Source organism: Parasteatoda tepidariorum, chromosome 5 (genome assembly GCF_982258835.1).
Source record: "Parasteatoda tepidariorum strain Cologne lab strain chromosome 5, Ptep-v5.0, whole genome shotgun sequence".
Lineage (NCBI taxonomy): Eukaryota > Metazoa > Arthropoda > Arachnida > Araneae > Theridiidae > Parasteatoda > Parasteatoda tepidariorum.
Genome location: NC_141759.1, coordinates 110,381,073 through 110,403,386, shown reverse-complemented (window position 1 = coordinate 110,403,386; position 22,314 = coordinate 110,381,073). Strand labels below are relative to the sequence as shown.

The 22,314-nt window shown below is 32.8% G+C and overlaps 1 protein-coding gene across 1 annotated transcript in view; it reads right to left on the bottom strand.

Moving 5' to 3' along the window:
* LOC107453137 (projectin protein bent) overlaps positions 1-22,314 on the bottom strand; it is a 307,623-nt gene that overhangs the window by 181,048 nt on the left and 104,261 nt on the right. The window contains exons 34-41 of the mRNA XM_087164780.1: positions 21,735-21,935; positions 20,250-20,552; positions 19,980-20,137; positions 7,060-7,204; positions 5,950-6,091; positions 3,873-4,009; positions 2,001-2,306; positions 911-1,213 (exon numbers count right to left, since the gene is read on the bottom strand). Of these exons, the coding sequence (XP_087020906.1) occupies positions 911-1,213; positions 2,001-2,306; positions 3,873-4,009; positions 5,950-6,091; positions 7,060-7,204; positions 19,980-20,137; positions 20,250-20,552; positions 21,735-21,935 (1,695 nt within the window). The remainder of the gene's footprint in view (positions 1-910; positions 1,214-2,000; positions 2,307-3,872; positions 4,010-5,949; positions 6,092-7,059; positions 7,205-19,979; positions 20,138-20,249; positions 20,553-21,734; positions 21,936-22,314) is intronic.

Genomic DNA, 22,314 nt, shown 5'->3' with positions numbered 1-22,314 from the left:
GCTTCCATTTGTTTCTCACGCCAGGTGCGAATTACGCTCCGTCATTTGTTTTTGAGTGCAAAAAACGTTCCTCCGGTGGACATTCATTCCCAACTCTGTGAGGCGTACGGGGAAGAGTGTATGAGTGTGCAAACTGTGCGCAAATGGTGCAGAGAATTCAAAGACGGACTTACAGACGTCCATGCCGAACAACATTCTGGTCGGCCATCGTTTTCGGACAAAGCGATTGCGAAAGTGGAAGAAGCAATGCTGAAAGATCGAAGCGTGAAGGTTCGGGACCTCAGCGAGATGATCCCTGTTGTCAGTAAGTCCTGCATTCACAACATTCTGAGAGATCGCTTAAGATATGCCAAGGTTTGGGCAAGGTGGGTCCCGAAAATGCGGACGGATGACTATGACAACAAACGGCAACGTGTGGAAGCCGCCAGCGAATTTCTTCATGCCTACGAAACCGATGGCAAGGAATTTTTGGACTCTGTTGTCACTGGAGACGAGACCTGGGTTCACTACATGACACCGGAAACAAAAGAACAATCCCGTTAGTGGAAGCATCCATGCTCGCCGAAGCCGAAGAAGTTTAAGCAAATTCTGTCTGTTTTAAGCTATCTTCGCGGAGCGGCGGCAGAGTTCTACGACTCAGGCATAAAGAAGATGGTACACCGCATGTAAAAATGCATTGATCTAAACGGCGATTATGCCGAAAAAAAGAGGGAAGTCTAAGCTTTCCAAACATGTATTATTCAATGCCAATAAACATGTTTTTCATTGTGAAAATTCGTTGGAACCTTATTTTAGGGACAACCCTCGTATATTACCCACCAATCCAATCTTTTAGAGACTCAGAGATCTACAAATCTAAATCAAATGCGCCGGATAAAAACAATTTTCAAAAATATTTATTTTTACTCACGGTTTCTGTGTTTGACAATATGTAGCGGAGTTTCTGAACTGGGCTCTGAAGGTCCGGCCTTGTTGACAGCCTTCACTCTGAACTGGACGTTCGCATTCTCTTGAAGATTGGTGACTTTTCCCTGGCATTTGTCACCCTCTGTCTTCAACACTTCCTTCCAATCGTTGCTCAGTTTGTCTTTCATCTCGATGACGTAACCGGTGATGGGAGCACCCCCATCACTCGATGGGGCTGACCACTTCAGATCGACCATCGTGTTATCGTAGTCGGCTATTTCCGGTCTGCCTGGCTTGGCTGGTTCATCTGCAAGAATCGTGTTACTTTAAACAAGAAAGTAATATTAATGATGTTTTATAAGGATTCAAGAAAATATTAAAACTAGAAAGAAACTTGGTATATACCTATATTACGCATTATAACTAATGTGTAAAGAAATTTGCTTAAAACTAATTTTTATATTATTTACAGTTATGTAACAAGTTATTAGTAAATATTAACAATAGAAAAAATATATGTTGTAAAAAATTCTAAGAATTTGTGTCATTACATACATCATTGGTTTTCTAATTGAAATTAATAAGCAGTCAAAATAACTTCCTTGGCCAATTATAGTGTTAAGAAAGTTTTTTAGCGAATCAAAATAAAAAAGGCCGCAGCTCAACTAACTCGAATTAAAGATATATTTTAAAAATCACCTTGATGTACAAAATTACATTGTATTTAGTATGGAGAAGTAGCTTAAATATATATTTAAAAAATTATTAAAACTGACGTTATTTGACGTGATATCCATCTAGAGGAAAATCACTAAAATCAATTACTAATTTAACACATTTTGAAAGTTTACATGACCCGAGAAAACGTAGCATTGGAATAATTTTTAAAATATTAAAAAATTAGCGCACAAACGTTTTTCAATTTCCTAAACTAGCGGGTTTTCCCTTTATTGTCGTTTTGTGATATTTTAATAATTTGCGCGCTCGATAAAAATGCGAAAAACTTAACACAGCACTTTAGATAAAGGCGGAGCAAAGTGTCAACTCCTGGTGATCGAACTATACCAGAGTTCATAAAGAGCTATTATATTTACCGTATGGATTCTTGGCCAGAGTGGGTTTATCTGATGTGAGAGGTTCGCCTTCTCCCTCCTTGTTCTTTGCCTTCACCCTGAAATTGTACTTCTTTTTGGGAGTGAGAGGTTCGACAGTGAACTTTCGATCGTGGGGACCGACTTCTCCAGCTGGCACCCATCGTCCAGTCTCTGTATCTTGCTTCTCAATGAGGTAGCCTTCGATCTCGCTGCCACCCGTGTCCTTCGGTGCATCCCATTTGATGACAGCTTTTTCAGCTCTGACCTCCTCAATCTGCAATGGACCCGCTGGCCTCATCGGTTTGTCTGAAAAGGAATGCATTACAAAGTATGTTTTTTTTATTTTACTTTAATTTATAACACATCTAAAAATTGATATTTATTAAGTTATTATAATCTTTTCTCCAACAAATTATCCTTTTTAATGGCTTCATGTTATTTGCTCAATTTTAGATTTTCAAATTCATGACTTTCCATGTCTCATTCCAAGAATTTTGCATGACTTACCGAAGTTACTATTTTCTCCCGACAAAAATAGAACAATAAATTTAAGAAAGCATTATAATAACATTAATTGAAATGATAGGTATAACCAAAACTGTTATACTCTGCCTCTTCATATTTATTGAATTTAAACTTAAAAAATAGAGTAAAGAAAGAGTTGAAGCGATAAAATAGCAGGAAAAAATACAAAAGCAAATAACTAAATACTGTCACATATATGTAGTTATTTAAAGCTGTTTTATTTCTTCTTTAAAGTAAGTGTCATGTAAAAAGCCTAAACTAGAATTTTAATTTGATAAAATAAAAAAAAGGAATAATAAATAAATAAAAAACTTCTGAAATCACAGAAGTTTCAAAGATAATTCGCTTTAGAAATGATGTTCTTTCTTTCATTTTTTGAAAGAACACCATAATTTTTAAAGAACAGGATAAGAACATCTTATATTGAAATATAATATGAATGAGTGGGGATTTTGCTACAAATTTAGATATTTTAAACAACGGAACACTGTGAAATTGGGACGGGGCGGTAAATTCCATTTTAAAAATTAGATTTTTCGACGACCTAAACCCATAAATTTCCATGATTGTTTTAAAAAAGTAGTTAAAATTATGACATTTCATGACAACTTTTGCTCGATACCGAAATCCACGATTTTTCAAGACTTTCCAGGTGCACAGATGTTAAGTTTCAATCCTGGATTATCGTGATTGAAGAATTCTGCAAATGTCCAAATAAGGTATTTTCTTCCCTGCTAAATTTTAAGTGCATTTATGGAGTTTTCGGCCTTACATTTGTAGGAACTACAGATGTTTAGTTACATAATGCAGGTAACCAAAAAGTCACTACAAATGAGAACAGATACAAGTTAAAATCGTATAAGAATAGTATTTTAACTAATACATGATTAGGCTTATTTCACAACTTATTCTTACTTAAAAACTTAAAAAAATCTAACTTACTTACTTAAAAAAATTTTAAAAAACTACAAAACTTGTTATGGATAGTGTGTTTAGAATTGAATTTTGCAAGGAATTTTATGCATATACACGAATTTTATACATGACGTCATATGCCTGGAATTTTATACACGATTTCGTGGAATGCTACCCTAGACCTACGTAAACGAATCCCAAAGGGTCCCGTTTTTTTATTTTTAATATCTGGGTTTGGTTAAATTTTCGCCAAATCTGACTGTACAGTATTGCAACAAATCAAAACGAAAGAAAAATTAACAGCAATTGAAAAATTTTTGAAAATATGCTTTACTGAACGTAAAACATCCAAAACACAACGAAGTTTACATTTTATAATGCATCTCTTTTTTTCAAGCACTTTCTTTCTTTTTATTTAAATAAATAACTTACCCAGAACGACAATGTCAGCTTTTGCAGAACAAGAACCTATTTGGTTAGTTAAGGTTAGGGTTACTTTTCCACAATCAGCTCTTTCGGCATCTTTAATCGTGAGAATGGTATTTTTGGCAGATTTATCAATGGATATCCTACAAAACAGAATTTCTGATTTAAATTTCAGAAGAAAATAAAAGCTATGTTTGAAATCTTTTTCCAATAAAAGAAAACTAAAATATCGAAATATATCCCAGAAAGCATGTAACCTAACGACAACCTTGTGTTGGAACTTTTTTCGTATTGTCACGAAAATGTTTGTGCTAAAAACCTTTTTTCAATAAAACAAAAATATTGCAGTTTCCAACCTTTCAGCCTAAAAGGATTAATAATTTTTTTAAAGCTTTTTTGAAGAGTATTGTCATTTAGGTAAAATGGTCCCTTAGGTCCATAATGAAGTTTTTTAGCTGACGTCACACTAGTAATAAGAACAAATTGAATTGTCCATTAAACCTTCATGACAAAGTGGATTTCAGCTGAGAATACAAGACATTGCGTTAACAAACCTGAGAATTACCTAGATTTAAGATTATTTTCACCTTGAGACTAACTTTATTAAAGGATTTTTTTCACGCTAAAAAAACCCTAAGTCAACCTCGATTTAAGCTTTTTATACAGTAGTTTATTTTCCAAGGTTTTAGATTAAGGGTACTATGCGTAGAATAGAGCAGACTGTCACAAATCTCGTTTTAAGGTTAGAAGGTTTACACGTAAACCGCATAACAAGCCTTTTTAGGCTTACATTAAAAAGTTTTAGCTGAGTGAAAATAAACCTTATTTTGCTATCTGGGATGGTGCTGCTAACCGCGGAAAACTATAAAACAATATTTTCATAATCATTTACAGAAACAACAATCACTGTTTATAGTTTCTTATAATCATTAGCACTATCTATTGGTCAAAATTTTAACTAATTTTTAACTTTGATTCAAATTATGTTTTCTTTTAATGATTTTACAAATTTTTGATTTTTTTTAGACATCTGGTATATTGCATATAAGCACAAGTTCCATACATTAGTTACAAAACACATTTAAGAGCCAAACTTTTACAGTCGATATAAAAATTTTAAAATAAAAGTTTAGTGTTGAATTTTATAGTAGACATAAACGGCATTTTTTATTATCCATTGGCAAAATGGGCGTTGTTTTGGGTTTGATGGGGTGCGCATCTTATTTGGACGTCATCGTACTTCTCAATTGCGTTCAAGAGTAATAGTAAACGATGCACATGCGCTATCATTGCATGTCTTGTTATGGTGACCGTTGCTGTTTGATAATTTTTTTAGAATTCTTCTTTTTCTTCACTTTTAATATTGTGATGCATTAAGTTGGAGAGTTTATTTTTGAGATATAGGACCAGAGAAATCAAATAAATACTTCTTGAGTTGTGAATAAAAGGGAATTTATAATATGAACGATATTTTTTTTTTGTTTTTATTGTTTTAATTAAGAATCAGAAATTCTAACCTACAGTTAAAACAGGATGGTTTTCAATATTAATTCAGGTGAATATCACACATAAAGAGGGCCCCAAACTGATTGACACGGTCTCAAAGGCTATATAGAGTTGAAGCAACGAAAAAAAAAATTATGCCAAGGCCTAAACTTACTGAGGCTGAAAAAGCTAAAGCCAAAGCACGTACACAACACCCATTTTACCAATGGCTAACCTCGGCTATCACAGTTTTTTTTAAAAATTATTTTAAATTACTTTTCACTAAAGAAGAGGTCGGCAATGTATGGTACTCATGGGTGAAGGCAAAACGGAAAAGTTGGTAGTAAAACCATTTCAGTTTTAAATTTTGCTTCTTTATATTTTTTTTAATATTGATTCACTTTGAATAATATTTTTATTTAAAATTATTAAAAATTAGCTGCAAAATGTATAGTGGAAATTTACATAAATGTAGGAGCGCTATTTTCATTTTATTGTCAAGAGAGCGAACATATGATATATGAATACGAAATAAATTTTTTTAGTCAAACGACTTAATAAGTTTGCTAGTACACAATCGAAGATCTGTTATAGCTACCTTTTTGATCCACTTATTTCTGTTCCATTGATATCCCATTTGATATCGGGCGGTGGTTCTCCCCCGATGTTGATGTCATATTTAATCGTCTGCCCCTTCTTTACAACCACATTTATCATCTCAGTAATGATAAACGGTTTCACTAAAAGAACAAGGAGACATTTTAATAAATGAATATTTATACTAGTAGTTAATTCAAATACAATAAGAGAAATGCAACACATTTTCCAGATCCTCTCAAACAGCATTTTAAAATTCTAGGCTAATTAAAAAAGTCTATCAAATAATCCAGAAAGGCTTATTACTGTAAGGCTTATTACTGTAAAGCTTATTACTGTAATAATTTTTGGCTGCTAAAAAAATAAGGTATACAATTCCCAAATAGGCCGACTTATTCAGGCTGCTTGAATTAAGACCAGAATAAAGGAGGCTCTTTGAAAATAGCTTTTTTAAAAGTTTATTTTACTTTATACCCGCCGTTGAACAGCTGACCCAATTTTGGGTTTACGAATACTAATGTTCAACTGAAAAGGATGATAGATTGATACACGAATATTTTAAAAATATTTAATGTGTTCACGTCGAACTCTTAAAATCAGAGAGAGAAAAAATATTTTAAGAACAGTATTTTTTTCTTGTATTTATTCACAGATATTAAAATCAAACTTTCTTTCTTCTAAATAGAAGCAGAATTTAGTTTCAGATTCATATTTATAATAGGATTGTTAGAAATAATTTTTAGTTCTCTATTTTAAAACGTAATTAAAAGCTCTCCTTTCTCAATCTTGCATTTGTACTTTAATGAAGTGGCCTCAGCATTTTATGAAAACTAATAACCAATTTCCGTTTAAATTCAACAAGATATTTAAGTTTAAAAATAATATTTTCGGCTGTCTGAGAACTAATAATGAAAAGGACATCTTAGTCACTAAAAGGTTTTGTTTGCTTCGAAAATAAACGAGGCAATATCGTATTTCTTTATTAGAACGCTACAGCCTCTGTCAACCCCATTTGTGCTTCAGAAATAGCAAATTCAGTTCCAAATCGTTAATTGTTCAATCGTTACTGTTTGAACTTTCTTGTGTGTAAAGTGGAGTGTTGAGTACATACCGAATCGGGCTTTTACAATGATGGGTTTCGTTGGGTCACTGGGTTCACCTGGTCCAGCTTTGTTCACAGCTCTGATGCGGAATTCATACTGGACACCTTCTTTCAAACCTTCCACTTTACCTTTAGTAGCTGTTGATGGTAATTCCTAAGGGGAAAGAATTGGTGTAATTCAGTCAGGAAATAATGCGAATCGTTCTAATCTTTAAAAAAATACTCTTCAACAAAGATTGGCTTACTTTTGTAATGGGTTCATTTTTTTTTACTACCGTCGTTGATCCAACTTTTTCGACTTACGACTACTAATGTTCAACTTTGTAGCTTTGTCATTGTGAACCCAATCCAGAAGACAAGGGAACTCATGTAATGGGAAAGATTTCCTTTTATGGAAGACTTTTTTTTATGAAACTAGGAAAACCACGAAAATCTCCCATGGTTGGTCTGACGGCTAGTGAAACCCATGATCCGTCTACCCGTGAGAATATTTTCAGTGGGCACTGTGGTCAGCACAAGCCGGATGCGGAATTTGAATCAACCAGTCATCGCTGGGATTTGAACACGGTTCATCTTATTGGAAGGCGGATGCTCTATCACTTGTTCCACCACGGCTCAAGGTTCAATTTTTTTCTTCCAGATCTTTATTTAGTGTGCCCATGAAATGATTGTTCTGAAGAGAACTTCTATGTGGACAGATAGCTGAGGGTGCTCACGGCAACCTCTAGTAGATTGTCCGTGGATACGACAATCAACCAAGAATTTATGTAACTGTTGAGGACGCAGCTGTTTCCATTGTAGTGTCATTCTGGAGTTTGTTGCAGCATCATAATGTATGTATAAATAAGTATAAAAATATTAATTTAATATGATTTTTGAATTATTACGAAATTTATTATTGGAGTCATTACCGACTACGAAAGTTTCTAATTTTCCTTAAGCTTACGCCATCTTATTTCCAATGTTCTTTCTAAAATCAGAGCCTAACTAAGCCAGGATCATACAGTGCAGTTGCCCCGGCCCCCCACAACAAAGGGGGTCCCCAAATCGCATCGAAAGTTTATTTTAAGTTTCCTTCTTTAATGAACTTTTTTTAAGCAAAATATCAGTAGAGTGTGAAATCCATCTGTTTTATGTTATATCCTTTATTAATCTATAGTATGAGCACGTTCTATGTTTCATAAATGCGGGGCTTCCTTGGGCGAAATTCAGCTAAATTTTTGCAAGTACGATGGGCAAATTTGGCCAATCAAAAACCTGTATTTTTAAGTATCGCAAAATCGATATGTTTACAAAAATACAGGTTTCTGATTGGCTTCATTGAGCCAATCAGAAATTGAGCTGAATTCTGCCTTTATGTCAGCAAGAATGTGAATTTTTCACAGCTAGATGAGAAAGTTAACAATCAGAATACTGCATTCAGCATGATGGAAGCAGAATTGTCAGAAAATCAATAAAATGGACAGAACGATATTTCATCTGGCCATCGGAAAGGGAGACTTCATAGCTTTTATAAGTTCTAATCACTTTTGTTATCTACAATGGGGGGGGGATTTAAAACCTCCATAAAGTTCGGTTCTGCGTTACTGAAGTAGTGAAACAGAGAAGGGATCCCAAAGAAGTTTTTGCCCCGGGCCCCATCAATTATTATGTAAAAATAATAAATATTCATTACAAAATATATTTTGCATGGAATCATCTTTATAAAAACGAGTTTTATAATTGTTTGCAATCATTTTTCAATTCGCTTAAAAAGTTCTCAAAATACGGTAAAAAATACAAAAACTGAAATTAACATTAAGGGGTTCGAAATTTGAGCAACTCTCCTAACCAAACTATAGAGACCCTATTTCCCAGATTGCGGCAACCCCCCTATTTTGAGGGATAAAAATTTGAATCCGTCGAAAAAAAGTAATTTATTCAGATAAAATACGCATTTTCTAAAAGTATCGTTTGCACTAATTATAGAGCATATTTGAGGTTACCCTCTCGAACTATTAAGATTAAATCCTAGAACGTGAAGATCCGTTCTTTAGGTCAAAAGTTATTTATGGTAGTCCGTTTATTTATTTAATTATTATTTTTGCGAGCTTTACACGAAAAATTATTAAATTTTTAAATAGGAACATACTTAAATACGAAAAAAAAATTCCTTTAGATAAAAAATCTGCACAAAAGTTTCAAAAAATGTACTAAATTTTTAAAATAGTTCCAATAATAATAATAATAAAAAGATAAAAAATATCCTCAATGGTCGGGATTTAGGGATGAAAAATTATTATCCGCTGTTTATAAATATTTAACGTCTATACGGGAATTCAAGATAAAAAAAATAGACGCGGTCTGAACAGGGTGTGATTACATATTTAGAATCCAGCTGTCTAAATTATCTAATCAACATATGGTAGTATTCATTGACGCATTGATTCATTAATTTGAATTCAACTATGAAGGAAGATTTGTATCAAGCATTAAGACAACTCGTTTTTTGATAGAACTAACCCGCATTTGCGTTGCATAGAGAAGAAAACCATGGATGGCCGTCGGGCTAACCCATGTGTTATACCACGGAAATTTATTTTATAAGCATCGTTGAACAGTCGACCCAATTTTGGAGCTTACGACCACTAATGTTCAACTCCGCAGACTTTTTAATTTTGAAGAAGACAAGGGAATTCCTGGATCAAGTATTGGGAGAAATGCTGCCTTCGAGGAGGACTTTTTGATATGGAGGTAACCCGCATTTGCGTTACATGGTGAGGAAAACCACAAAAACTCCCATGGTTAGGCTCATGGCAAGAGGATTCTACCACTGAGGATATTTTACGCCAGCACTGTGGCTGGTGTGAGCAGGGAGCATAATTCGCGCAAACCGCTGGGATTTGAACCTGGAGCAGCTCATTGAAGCTTGCGTGATAAATTAGCACTTTAACTCCAGCAACAACTTTGACTTCTGCTGACTGCTAATAATTTTCTAAAAAAATAATTATTTTAATTTAATAGAGCTTTCAAAACCTTAGAAAACAAATGTGGTACTTTAAAATATTATAAAAGTAACCAACCTTCGAAATTTTCCTCAAAAAAAGTTTGTTTTAGGACAAAATTAGTATATTCAGTCACGGTTACAACTAACTGTTATACATATTCAATGTAAAATTCATTCGGGATTTTTTCATAGGACTTTACAGAAGGAGAAGCCGAACAATAACTCAGAAATTGTAGGCAGTGGCGTGTAATACTCCAGGCATCCAGCTTCTCATAAGCCAATAATGATAGTAAAACTTTTCACCAATTACTAGTATTATTTATAACATAAAGTTAAAATTCTTTTTAGGTTAATCTTTAAGAAAATTATTTTTTAAACAAAACAATATGATTTTGAAACAAATTTAAAAATTTCAGATCTTTAAAATTTCATTTTTTTTCCCCATAAAAGAAAAATCAAATTTATTTTCTTGGTAGACGTAAATATTTTATCATGGAATAATTTCTGCATGTATACATAATGAAATTTATCTATTTATGTATATTTTTATCAAATAAAATGTCTCCCAAATGCAGTTTTTATTTTTTATTTGTACGTTATATTTTTAATTTTCTATTCTTTTGGAAGCCTTCTATGCAAGGAATTTCAACGGCGATCTCTACATTTCTGCCTATACTGTCAGTAAAAAGGCACCCTTATGGGTGACTTGTTTCACTGTCAGTGCACGCTTGCATTAAATATTCATAAAATTACAAGACTGTGAAGAAATGCTTGGTATAAAAACTAAGTATTATATAGGATGAAATCTATTTAAATAATTTTTTATTCTTGTACTATTTGCGATGGTCTGTTGAACTTTAAAATAAAAAAGCGGGGTATTGTTGGAGCATTGTTCGTTTTTAGCAACAATCCAAAAATACTCCCGCTAAGAACTTCACTATGAAGTTAAACAATGAAAGATATTGGTAAAGAATTGAACAATGTAAGATTCTTTTCACTCTTTCAAAATTTTTTTCAGCATCCATTCAGATTCCCACTTACAAAATTTCACTTTCAATTCATATTTCGTCACAAAATTTAAAAAAAAACATGGAAATGATCTTACGTAACATCTGCGGAAAGCTGTAAGTAAAATTTTGTATATTTCATGGATATTATTTTTAATTTTAAAGTTGAATGATTTTCATGGCAACACTCAGGTTGATACCATATTAAGATCGATCTCTGAGCAAATTTTCTGCTGTAGAACATTTTTGTATTTTAAAGATGAGCTCGGTAGCAGAATTTAGAAATTTCACAAATTAGTCTGCAACAAAAACAGTGATCAGCGCAATCAACAATAATTACTATTGAAAAAATTCTGCTTAATCTAACATATAGCAAATTTTGTAAACTTTAAGTCCGTAAAAAATATGCATGAAAATTTATATAGTTTAAATTTAAGTTAAATTTTATGCAAGGGTACTTAAAAAATGGAATACAGTTAGCTTACAGTCGTCCATACAGTTATGCCTGTAATCAAGTCACAGAAAAATTTATCATTTTCTTGGTTCTTTGTGTTCTCTTACTTCAGCTTCTTTACGACAGATTGGAAGCTCATAGAATGAGCATTTTGTTACTTGCTAGTGAGCTCGGTAGCAGAGCTAATGAAGTGATTCTGCAGCATTATTATCATAAATTAAAATTAGTCTGCAACTTCAATCCAGTCAACAAAGATTATTATTGTAAAAATTCAGCTTAATCTAACATATAGCAAATTTTGTAAACCTAAGGTCCTTAAAAAGTATGCATGAAAACTTTATGTTGTTTAAATTTAAGTTAAATTTTATGCAAGAATGCTTAAAAACTGGAATTCGGTTAACATACAATCCCTTATACAATTAAACGTGTAATCAAGTGACCGAAAAAAAATTCGCTATTTCTTCTTTTTAATTCGAAACAATTTTGGAAAATTTTAAAAGGAATCGACGCAATTGTCCCCATTTGTTCGTTTGCTTTTTAAAAATAAAACTTCGATGAAAAATAATCTTTGGATGCTGTATTAATCTGTGCTGTCAACTGCATGCTGGTGAGTCTCTGCCCCCCCCCCCCCCCCCCCGGCTGATTAGTATTCCCAATCGCGTGTCCCAGATGTTCTTTATCCACAAAACATAAGGCAAAAAATACTTAAAAGTAAATTAATACAAATTTGTAAGCACCATTAATGATAGTGTTAGATTAAAAACTAACTATAGATACAGAATTTTGATCATTCTGCAAATAATGCCAGTTTAAACTTGCAATTTACTATTTACTAAATTAACTTCTGTTTACTTGCTATTAAATAAGGGATATTTATAAATAGTAAATAAATTTTACACATACAAAAAAATTATATTGCTGTTAAAAGAACTTTTTTTTTAATTGACAAATGAAAGAATAAATTTTAAAATATAAACTAATAAAAAGAAGTGAAACTTATGCTGTAACTAAATAAAATAAAACATGAAAAACAAAAATTAATTTTAAAAACGTCCCGAATATACAAAAGAGATAAATACTGATTTTCAGGCTTTATACATCAAAACTGAAACAGACTATCTTTATTTGGAAAAGCTGAAATGTTTAAATTGGAGATAAAATTCTGACTTTTGAAAATTTAAAAAAAACTGTTTTATTTCCAATCGAAATGCAAAACGGGAATAAAGTTTTAAAGTCAAAAATATTAAGAAATAGATACAAATATATTGATTGGGCATTCTGTTTCACTCATAATATATTAAATAGCAATTTTTATTTAAATGCATTTTATAAAAACTTCGCAGGTCAGCCAAGTCCAGTACAGAGGACAAGAATAACTATCCTGCTTGTGCCTCAACAGATAAACACCATCTAACACCATCTGAAGTACTGGAAGAGAAGGTTAAGATCAGAGAAGAATTTGTGTACTGGGAAAATTACTGGAATGAACACCACCAACAAATCGTGACAGCCACTGACGACTCAACATGGAACAACACCTGTCCAATAACACAGACTGACTTTAACATCAGGGAATGTCTCCCGTCCGAAAAACAGCAGGACACAACATCAAATAACATCTTGGAGACTCCAGACAGTCTGACAGTCGTCAAATTCCACCACCATCAGGAATTGCCTGTCAACGTCGAAAGCTTCCCAGAAGAAGGGACACGCGTTGCCATTAGCGACAGTCCAAAAGCAGAAACATCTTGCAGTAAAAAGGATAGATATGGGACACGCTATGGCAGCTGCGAGGGTCTCAAAATCACAAAGATTTGGAAATGGCGACGACTTACCAGATGTTTTCGTTGGATCGGAAAAAAACACAAAAATCACCAGAAATGAAAATTTTGCATTTGGTATCAGCATTTTGTATGTTTTAATCATCATGAACAAAATTAAAATTTCGAAAAATATAATCACCATTTAATATGAACAAAATTGTAAATTTCGAGCAATATAAACAGATTTCATCTGATTTAGTCATCATAAACATGCACATAAACAATGCCTGAAGAGCCAACAGATGTAGAAAGAGATTAACAACAATAGAAAATGGAGTTTCGTATTGATTATGGAAGAATAAGATCTTCTTCAAAAGTTGAAAGTTTCTGGAATGTTGCATCAAGACGAGAGAAGAGGAAGGAGGATGGAAAGGAGGATGGATGGAGAGGAAAATGGAAAAGAGAAAGGAAAAATTTAATCAAAAAAGGCTGATTTAACATCATCAACGTTGATACTCATGTCTTTACATAAACATGCAGCTGTTTGAAACAATTTTCAAAATTATCTAAAACTTTGCCACAACTTCAAAATTCAAAATTTATATTCTAGGTAATAATACCTAGTTTTTTTTCTTTTTTTCCCCGTTTCAGGTAGCGCTTATACCTGACTTTTAAATTATAAAATTCAGTTTCATAACAGATTTAGGTATTTTCTTACCTATATCATTAAGGTATTTTATTACCTTATTCTAGCATAAATTTCATAATAGCTACATAATAATTTGGCCTTATTCTTTCTAATTGGCATAAGTTTCTATCCCTTTCGTTAACATCATTTTTAATATTGTTCTCAAACTGTTGCATGTTTATGTAAAGACATGAGTATTAAACATGGAAAAGTAACATCTGATGGAAAGAAACATCCAATTGAAAGAAAGTTCTGGAGGGAATCAACATCTAGCTCAAAGTAACATCGACCTGAAGGAAAGATCGGACGATGAACATCTAGCAGAGAGAAACGGAGGGAAAAAACAACTAGTGAAAGGAAACGTATGGAGTGTACACCATCATGTCGAAAGAAAACATCTTACATTTAACATCTAGCTACTTCAAAAGACTGGCGTTGTTTATGTGCACAAAAGTCACTACCTGAACATAAAAAACTAAAAAATAAAACACCGAACAAAAAAAAAATTAAAATCTAAAATTGTCCTTGTAATGTTCCCTTGTGTCAGCGAAGTAAAAATTATAAAAATAAAAACAGATCAAAAACAAATAAGTCAGACTGGTCGAAAGCAGCAGATGTACAGATGAAGAATGATATAACAGCAGCAGATTCTCAGATTTAGACTTCTTTCAGACTGGTTAACCAGCAGCAGATACATGGATTTAGATAGCAGTAGATGTACAGATTCAGATTAGTCCATCAGAGAAGTAGATGTATAGATATTCAGATTGGTAATTAGTCAGACAGTAGATAAAATCATATGGAAGTAGTTTAAACTTTCGGCCCAATAAAGTAGATCAAAATTCTGTTGTGGCTCACTTTTATTTTGATGTTGTTTTTTTATTCATTAACTTTCAGGTATTCGATGTAAGTACCCAAACAAATTAACCCTTTACATCTCAACATCTCTGATTTTAATAAAAATTACTCATACATTAGAATACATCATTCTAAGCATGCAAAAAATAATAAAAAAAATTTACAACATAAAATTTAAAAAAGTATCGGAAAAAAATTATTGTTGCATATCTGCAACATTATGCAAAATGATAAAAAAGTGCTTGTTGCATTCCTGCAACATTGTGAAAGATGGCACTAAGATTGAAAGATTCAAAAATATTAATTCATATCAAAATTTTTAAAACAGTTGTTACTTTTGTTGTAACAAAGTCCTACACCACATTTCTCACAAATAGTTTGTGTAAATCCTTTGCATTTTGAGTATTTGCATCCGATTCTTTTGTTAACCCAATTAGGCCAGTGCCCAATTTCATCTTGGCGCACAGGTTTTGGCCGACAATCGCCGAAATCGTCCTTCAAAATTTGTTGGGGCAAAGACATAGGCTTTTTGTGTATGTTGCAGATATGCAACAAGGTGATATAAAGGGTTAAAACATTTAAGGTATGGAATCAAGCTTATGAAAAGCATATTACAGTTATTTCAGAATTAAATAAATTGTCAGTTAAATACTGAGCAATTATCAGTGTAAACTTTGAATTCGATTTGTTCAATGATTAAATGCTTTTAATGAAAACGAACAAAAACATTCATAATAGGTGCCAAAAGTTAATATGTTTAAGTAAGTTAGGTAGTAGTTAACAATTAGGGACCCACCTAATATTTGTCTATTTGAAAATAAACCAATATATGTATAAAGAAATTAACCATACTCATTCACAAAGCGGTAAACAAAACTTTGGTAACCCTAAGGTGATGTCATTAAAAATTAAAACAGCAACGTTTCAATTCTCTTCTTTTTTTTGCGAAAATAGATACCGCTTATTGTTTTTCATTGTATTTACATTTCCTTTCAAGTACAACGCAAATTTGCAGCTGGCAAAGATGACCAACATCATTTTATTTAACAAAGTTTGTTGTTAAAGACATGATTTTAAAAAATTTAGTCAGCATGTAAATGCGATTTTCATGTATTTTACGCGCATTTTGCATTCGTTAAGCACAATATTTTAAAAACTTTATCAAAAATGAATTAAAGTGTTACATTTTACAAAAACAAAATCTGTTTTTACCCGTAGTTCCCAATGATAATAAAATCTAAAATCAGCTCGAAACTAACGTCGAAAAAACTAACTCAAATTTTCAATTAACATTTTTAATAACTGTTTTTTTTTAACATTTGGTCAGCTGTTTTTCGATTTAGAACACTATACGCTCTCTATTGGTTGCTTGAAACAAACCACACGAAAGTAATTTTCGAATCAAATGCACGCAAAATATTTCAACCTATTAATTCTTAAAATTTTTGACTCAAATATGCGCATCGAATGTTTTTTAGTGCATAGAAGTTTTTTCACAAAAACCACACACACATAATTTTAAAACTGTTATATGCGTTTAATATTTTTAAAAAATCAGAAATTAAAATAATTGTTTTGAAAAAGTCTATAGGTGCAAATGAAATACAATATTTATTTATTCTACTTACAAACACACCATCTTAATAAAGCTTAAAAAAAAAAAAATTCTCAAAAATTAAGTATGCTGTCAAAATTTTTAAACATTTTTACGTAGGTTTTTTCTCTTCGCTCACAAGTACAATAGAGTATAAATAGTGTAGAGTTTAAACATATTTCTGGTTAACAAATTAAATTAAATTAAAATTCCTTTTTCGCCCACTTCAGCGGGCTGCAGTAAAATTATCAAATGTTCACCGGTCTGCGGCGATAAAAACGTAAGGGAGTACGACCCTAAAAAGTCAATAATCATTGACGTTAAAAAATAATGAACACACAATAACATCATCAGTAGTAGACGGTCTAGTCCCTTTGCCATCAAGCATAAAGTTTCTTTGCTATTAGGCTAACCTTGAGATGTTTTCGTGGTTTTTTTCTCCATGTAACGCAAGTAAGAGTTATTTCCACCAAAAAGGCTTCCACAAAGACGAATTTCTTCCAATACTTAATCTAAAAGTTCTCTTTTTTCTGGTTAGGATGCAAAATTATAAGACTACGATGTTGAATACTAGTAGTTAATAAGGTCATAAGTTAGACTCCCTTTGCCGTCGGGCTAACAGTGGAAGGTTTTCGTGATTTTCCTCCCCAGGTTATGCAAATGTTGGGTTAGTTCCATCAAAAAGTCCTCCATGAAAGCAAATTTCCCCAATACTTGATCCAGGAGTCTCCCTGTCTTCTGGATTAGGCTCAAAATTAGAAGGCTACGGTGTTAAAAATTTCAGTAGTCGTAAATCTAAAAATTGGGTCATTTGTTTACTGTTATAAAATAAAATGGAATTCCTAAGAAGCTTTCATTCTGATTTATTTATGTTTTCCTTTCGTGTTTTATTCTTTTTTGATGCTGATTCTTCAATCTTCCGAAAAGTGTAATCCACATCAATATTTTAATTCCTATTATTCGCAGGTGAAAGACTTTATAAAAAAAAAGTATGCTAGGCAGCTTTTAAAACTTGAAGAAAGAAGAAATTCTAAATTTTTAGACGAGATATATAGTTTGTTCACCAGGAGTTGGCACTTGGCTCCAATTCCTCAGACAATGAGTTCATATCAGAGCGGGAGGATAAACGCCTCCACTCCTGAAATTAAGAAAACCTTTAATGCACGCCAAACGCAAACAGTGAATTCTTTTTTTAATCACTTACCTCGCTTTATCATCTGCTATTATACCTTTCGGTACTCTAGCTAATTAAATATATTGCAGCAAAATGTCTCAGAAAGAACTAACTATTCACTCAAAAGAGAGAAATATCATGGAATTTTAGGAAATATTTTAAATTTTAAAAAAAATGTACTTAAAGATTGCGAAATAAATATTTTTGTCATACGATCTCCAAATAGCAACCTTGTCCAGGATGATTCTCATCCTTCTTCCAAAAATAGCACAATAGTATCGTCGGATACCACGTGATGGAAGTGGAGCCAAGTCATCAAATGACCTGGTGAACGAACTATAGCATGATATTTATTATTTCGAATAGCATGCTCTCCAAAATCTTAATTTCAGAAAACGATGATAATTTTTTAGCATAATTTTTTTTAAAAGAAATATTTTACAAGTTTTGATATCGTATTGATATGGTTCTTCCGGGTTTAAGTTTAAAAAGCTGTTTATTTTTTAATCCAGTGATTTTATTACTGGCGGTCACTATACTTAATATATTGTTAAAAGTAAAATTTTGATGCTCAGGTTGAAGCCAGCTGAACCATGGCACAATTTAAATGTTTTACCTAATTCAATTTTTTAAAAAAAAAAAACACACTTTTAAGAATAAATATCGCAAAATTGACAATACAGAAATTTTTGAACGTCATTAGTTATTCTTGACGGTGTTCAAATCTCAAAACTCTTCTTCTGAATTGTCACATTCGGTTCCGAAAGTAAAATTTGGGAAACATAGTCTAAATTAACACTAATTGAGGGACATAGTAGCTTTATCTTCATCTCCTATGACGTCCGGATGGATTGTCCTAATTCTTTTTTTAATCGGACTCTAAATTTGTTTGCATTATGTAACAGGGTGTTAGCGGGGTAGTGCTAGCCTGTTAGTGAACTTGCGGCAATTAGAACTCATACTTATTTGTCCCGCAGTGGACTGATCGTTAAGTTACTGCTCCCAGCAGATCACCGAAGTCAAGCATCACTGGACGCGGTCAGTGTGCGGTTGGGTGACCACTTGAATCATTTCTCGTAGGGACGAAGGGTGTGCGGTTTGGGTCCTCGTTTCCGTAAAGTGCTCGACTTCGGTTGCAGGTCTTCGGGCTACCGAGTGGGGTTGCCATCCTCTCTGCAGAGGATCAAAACGGTGATGGCATGTCTTCAGATCATCCTCAGGGACGTTTCCCAGACCGTCGCCAATAGCCCATTGTGCAGCTCTAGTGAGACGTAAATGAACTACAACAACATCATACTTATTATCTGATGTCTTTATAATCAATCGTGTTTATCGATAGTTGCATTCCGCCTTAAGCTTTTGGCGAAACTCGTATTTGCAAACAAGTACGGGTATTTATTTTCCCAGTTTCTAATTTGGAAGGATTTTCCAGAAACAGTTTATTTTTTAAAAAAAATGAAATTTAAGTAGCTATTTTCAGCAATGTAAATTACAAATATTTCCCAGAAAATTCAAAATATAGCCGAAGACAACGTTCCAATTTATTTTTTAATGACAACGTTGCAATTTTAATGGTTTGAGTTTTATTTTAATGATATTATGTAATAAAAATGATATTATTTACTTTAATGATATTTAAAAAATCGAACTTTGCTTTGAAGTTCTTATTTCCAATAAAACTCAATCTGCAGTTCCGGAGACTTGCTAATTGAAAGGAAGTGACTTGCCTCAAATGAAAATAAATTACTCTTTAATCAAACAGCAATGAAAACAGCTTGTTGACAGAATGGCAGTTCGCGGATTCCAAGCAAGGAAGATGTGATTTAATTTGTATTTGAAGATAAGGAACTCTAGGAGAAATATTAAAACTGAGAGATAAAAAAAAGCATTTTAATACTTTTATTAATTTATTATGGTTGATATAGTACTAAATTTATCTCACGAATATCGATATTGAATATTTACTCGACTATTATTGTCCAAAATCACAACATTTCCGTACTCCAGTTTTGATTAAATTGAAAAATTTACTCTACAGAATAAAAGTGAAACAAAGAATGCACATATTAGGAAAAATTATGAATCACTCTTCAGAATAATTGTGAACTTAAAAAAATGAAGACTAAACTCCCGTTGTTCAGGAAAATTTCGCAAATTTTTCCAGAATAGTTAACAACTTCCCTGTCATTGTGAAATTAAAAGAAATTAATTTCTCTGAAAAGAAACTTCTTTAGACATTTAGGTGCGTTTTTTTTCTCAATTCATGAAGAAAATCCATTTTATTTAAATCTAAATGCGTCTATCACATTAATTTTTTAAAAAAATAATTGTGTCATAATTGTTGTTCAATTTTGAATATTTAAATAATTGTATTAAAAAAACAGTAAAGGAAAATAATGACTTACGGCCCCTTTAGACCATTCTTTAGAGAATTTGTCTTTATATTCGATGACGTAACCGGTTATGGGTGATCCGCCATCTTTTGCTGGAGGAGTCCATTGAAGTTCAACCATATCTAAATCCCAATCTGTGACCTCTGCATTTCCCGGCTTTGAAGGTTCATCTGTGAGGAAATAAAAACATTCAAAATAACTAAGATAAATAAATACTGAAAGAGGAATGCAAAAATGCAGTAGCGAAGAAGTTTGTAATCATAATAACGAATTGTTAATTACCGTAGGGATCCTTAGCGATGATTGGTTTAGCACAGGCCAATGGATCTGAAGCTCCTTTCTTATTGACTGCCCTCACCCGGAATTTGTACTCCTTTTTATTCACCAGTCCAGTCACGTCGAAGTTGGTGTTTTCCGTGGTCCCTATTTCCAGCCATCCACCCCTTGCTCCCATGTCCTGCATCTCCACCATGTAATGGCTGAGGGGCATGCCACCGGTATCCAAGGGGGGCTTCCAAGAGAGCTTGCATCGGTCTCTGAAAACGTCTGTCACATCCAGCGGTCCTAGAGGTGGCTGAGGGACATCTGTGACCGATACAAAACTCTATCAATTCATGTTACGAAGTGTATAGATTTATCGATTAGGACTATTTATATATTCTTCTTCTTTAAATGCCCTACAGCCTGTTACAGGTCAAAGCAGTATTAATAAGCGTATACAAAGGATCAGATGTTATGGTCCGTTATTAAACGATAGGGTAGTTAGAGTTAATTAATTGGCATATATATTTCAAAAACGGGTCTTGCAAACCTTACAATTTAAAAGTTAGAAAATCGAAGGGTTTAAAATTAGGTTGATTGATTGATAGAATGTAGGATTTTATGGCACAAGGTCCAAATTATAATACCTCCTACATAAATAGGAGCATAACGATATGTGTGAACGAACGATAAAATAAAATATTAATAACAATTAATTCAATGTTCCAATAAAAATAGGAGCATCGGATTAATGGTTATTTGCATTTTATTTTATCGTCGGTATTGAACAGTCAAACTATAACTGATTTACGGTATTTAACTCTATAATTTAGTAATGCTAAATTAGCTCAGAAGACGAGTGTAATCCGGGTCAAAAAAACATTAGGACAACCTCGATTTCGTGGAAAATTTTTTGACAGAAACTATCGTATTTTTATGATAAAATGGAAAGGGCAAACACGAAAAATAGATATAGCATATACCACATAGCTAACTCGAACTGCAGAAGGATTCTAAACCACGATCCGTCTGCCGTAGGTGGTTTCAGCACTATGGCCGAAGCGAGTAGGTAGCAGTCTACGAATTGATCCACCACGACTGGGATTCATGCCTGGGTTGCCCCATAAGCGTTATATATTATAATTTTGTCAAAAGAAGTGTAGATTAAAACATAATCTTGCGTTTAGATTTAGGATTTTCTGAAACAATTCAAAATGGCGGATAAAAAGCGGCGATTTAAATGTTTCTAATCCAAAGAAATGGAGGTGTAAAATTCTTACTAGTAATAATTACAACAATTTTAAAATTAAAAAAAACATGTTAAATGTACCTCTCAAATTCTTTTGGGACGTTTTTTGAATCTAAACTGTTGTTATTAATCGAATGAAACTCAGAAAACAATCAAAAAATCAATTTTTGACCTCTATGTCAACTTACTTCTTTGTGAACTGGGGGGAAAATTATGAAACTTATCGGTATGATAAGTAAGTTAATCCAAAAACTTACCAACGAAATTGAAGTTCAACTTTATTTTGTCTTCTCCAGTGGCGTTCGAGAGACACAGTTCGTAGTCTCCACTGGCTTCTCTTGGTGGTTTCCTGAAAATAATGACAACTTTGTCGTTTCTCACTGCTACCTCTACATCTTTGGTTGGTTTCCCGTTTCGGAGAAGCTTAGAGGCAATGTCAGACACCTTCGTTCCTGGAACTATGAAGAAACAAGAAATCATTAAGTTCAAGATAAACTTTCTTAACACTAAGCATACCATAACCGGTCGAATAACCGTGAACTTCTGCATCGAAAATGCTTATCGTTTATCTCATCGTTATGCTTATTATCTTATCGTTTTTGCACATTTGACTTCATGACTTTTTCTAACAATTATATACAGTTAATATTCTATTATTATTAATATTATTGTATTTTGTTTGTTTCGAATAGTAAGTGTCGTATACTATTTCCACCACAACCGGTCATTTGACGGGGAGAACAATTTATTGCTTTATAAGGTTATCGGATCAGAAATTAGGATGTAATGCGTGTTCGATACAATAAAACGCATAAACAATAAATAAATCTAAGTTAA